This window comes from Ictalurus punctatus, chromosome 28 (genome assembly GCF_001660625.3).
Source record: "Ictalurus punctatus breed USDA103 chromosome 28, Coco_2.0, whole genome shotgun sequence".
Taxonomy (NCBI): Eukaryota; Metazoa; Chordata; class Actinopteri; order Siluriformes; family Ictaluridae; genus Ictalurus; species Ictalurus punctatus.
Genome location: NC_030443.2, coordinates 16,638,458 through 16,640,957, shown reverse-complemented (window position 1 = coordinate 16,640,957; position 2,500 = coordinate 16,638,458). Strand labels below are relative to the sequence as shown.

The 2,500-nt window shown below is 48.1% G+C and overlaps 1 protein-coding gene across 3 annotated transcripts in view; it reads right to left on the bottom strand.

Moving 5' to 3' along the window:
* Positions 1 to 2,500, bottom strand: part of hook3 (hook microtubule-tethering protein 3) — a 35,061-nt gene that overhangs the window by 2,109 nt on the left and 30,452 nt on the right. For all 3 annotated transcript variants that reach the window (XM_053676933.1, XM_053676934.1, XM_053676935.1), the window contains exon 23: positions 1 to 269. This exon is cut by the window's left edge and continues 2,109 nt beyond it. In XM_053676933.1, coding sequence (XP_053532908.1) covers positions 254 to 269 — 16 coding nt within the window. In that variant the 3' untranslated portion in view covers positions 1 to 253. The remainder of the gene's footprint in view (positions 270 to 2,500) is intronic.

Here is a 2,500-nt window from a genome sequence, read left to right as displayed (position 1 = left end):
ACCCAGAGACAGTTTTCCCGCCTGCGTCGTATTCATACATCGTCGCTCTGCGGTGACCTTCAGGCCCCGCCCACAGACAGCCTGTGACTGTTGCAAACGCAACAGGAGCATGCTGATGAAACCGGCCTGGAGGCGAAAGAAAGCGGACCGCGGACCCCGAGCCGGAGGTGTTAGTGTGTGTTGGTGTTATTCAAGAGCAAAATCGGTCATGCAAGCAGCGCCATCATGCAGCCGCGCCGCCTCGACTGCCCGCTCATGCCTTTACATCACTGCGGAGGGAGGAGAGAGAGAGAGGGAGAGAGAGAGAGAGAGAGAGAGAGAAAGAGAGAGAGAGAGAGAGAGAGAGAGAAAGAGAGAGCGATACAGAGACAGAGAGAGAGACGCAGAGAGAGAGAGAGAGATACAGAGACAGAGAGATACAGAGAGACACACAGCGAGCAATAAAGAGAGGGAGAGAGAGGGAGAGAGAGAGACACAGAGAGAGATACAGAGAGAGATACAGAGACAGAGAGAGAGATACAGAGACAGAGAGAGAGATACAGAGAGAGATACAGAGACAGAGAGAGAGATACAGAGACAGAGAGATACAGAGACAGAGAGAGAGATACAGAGACAGAGAGAGAGATACAGAGACAGAGAGAGAGAGATAGAGACAGAGAGAGATACAGAGACAGAGAGAGAGAGATACAGAGACAGAGAGAGAGATACAGACAGACACGCAGCGAGCAATAAAGAGAGGGGGAGAGAGAGAGAGACGCAGAGAGAGATACAGAGACAGAGACATGCAACGAGCAATACAGAGACAGAGAGAGAGAGAGAGATGCAGAGAGAGATATAGAGAGAGACACATGCAGAGAGAGATACAGAGACAGAGAGAGACGCAGAGAGAGATACAGAGACAGACAGAGAGAGACGCAGAGAGAGATACAGAGACAGACAGAGAGAGACGCAGAGAGAGATACAGAGACAGACAGAGAAAGAGAGACACACAGAGGCAGAGAGAGAGAGAGAGAGAGAGAGAGAGAGAGAGAGAGAGAGATGGACAGCTGTCAAACAAAATGGCTGATTCATGATGATTCCTGAATGTTAATGACGGTTAGTGGACACAGACTGTTAGATTATGTGTTTACTGATAAAAGAACTAGAAGGAAGAAAAAAAAAAGAAAAAAAGAAAAGAAAGCATGCCAACATCAACATCAACCCAACGTGTTGTGAAGCAGCAACATCTGCATTAACACGAGCATCATGCAGCCATTTGTAGTAAAAATGTTGACTGTACATGGCGCTGCCTCCGGCTGAATTCATTAGGTGATTAATTAGGTGAAAATTCGTGATTGGGCTGTAATCTGAAGCTCCTCGTGCGCGTTTCCCTTACAACCCACCGCACTCGCAAAGTTCCCTGGCTCTGACCCAAAAGCGCTCCAGTGCCTCGGCTTAGTGGGGGGGAAACAAAACCGTATTCGTCTCGTCTCTGAATTTTCTAAACATATAAAACTCATCCACATTCGAATCATTTCTGTGCGATTCTCAACGAGGAACGATGTACGAGTTCGCTCAGCCGTCTCGTCCATCTTCCTCATAACGACCACGTCACGATGGTCTTAAAAGCGCAGAAAACTGGCCTGGAATCAACAGCGGCACCAACACGACGCTTCATCGAGAATAGAATCGTGCAAAGGGAACTCCACGTGCGTTTCCTCCGTCTCTTCCACGTCGGAGATCGGGATTTTACGAGTTCCGACTACAACGGGATTGCGACATTACTCGCGCTTTTCTTATGGGGGGGAAAAAATAATCCAGACTTTCAAGATTCGTTTTCCCCCAAACGCACTTTCCATGCATTTTACGGGCCATTAATTCGATCAAAAAGCAGGAACACGACCCGAGACGTCCGTTAACGCAGATTACGTAAGCAATAAAGCGCTCGAGGGCGTGCTGTTAAAGGAAAATAATCAGTTCTCGCACTGAATGAACTCATTTAAACAGCCAGACGTTTCAGTAAATTCGTCAATTCAATTAAACCAGCCAGGGTGGTTAATCCGGCGGAGCGCACGTGCGGCTGATTTACGCTAACCGTGTGCTTTTTGATCGAGTTCTCGCTCTTTCCACAGACCCTTTCACGTTTCCGGCCTGGTTTCTTAAAAGGTTATCGGTTCGTCCGAATCGACGGCGCGACATGCGACCGGCTGCGCATCGGGTATCAACGCGGACGGGCGTGGCTCCGATTCGGGGAATAATAACACCGACGAGTTCATTAATAACCGCACGGTGCAATCGTTTCTAGTACAGTCGGTCGTTTTAAAACCTCGCGTTTAATTAATTAGGTGCGAAATGGGCCGTGAAACGAAGTCGGCCGTGTGCTTCTGGGTTACTCTCTACAGGGTTGATGCTCTTTTTTCCTTGCGAGGAGGGAAGAAAAAAAAAAAAAACAAGAAAAAAGGAATGAAATAAATAAAAGCTAACCGCCCACGGAGCTTTGTAAGAGGTTTTTTTCTTCCAG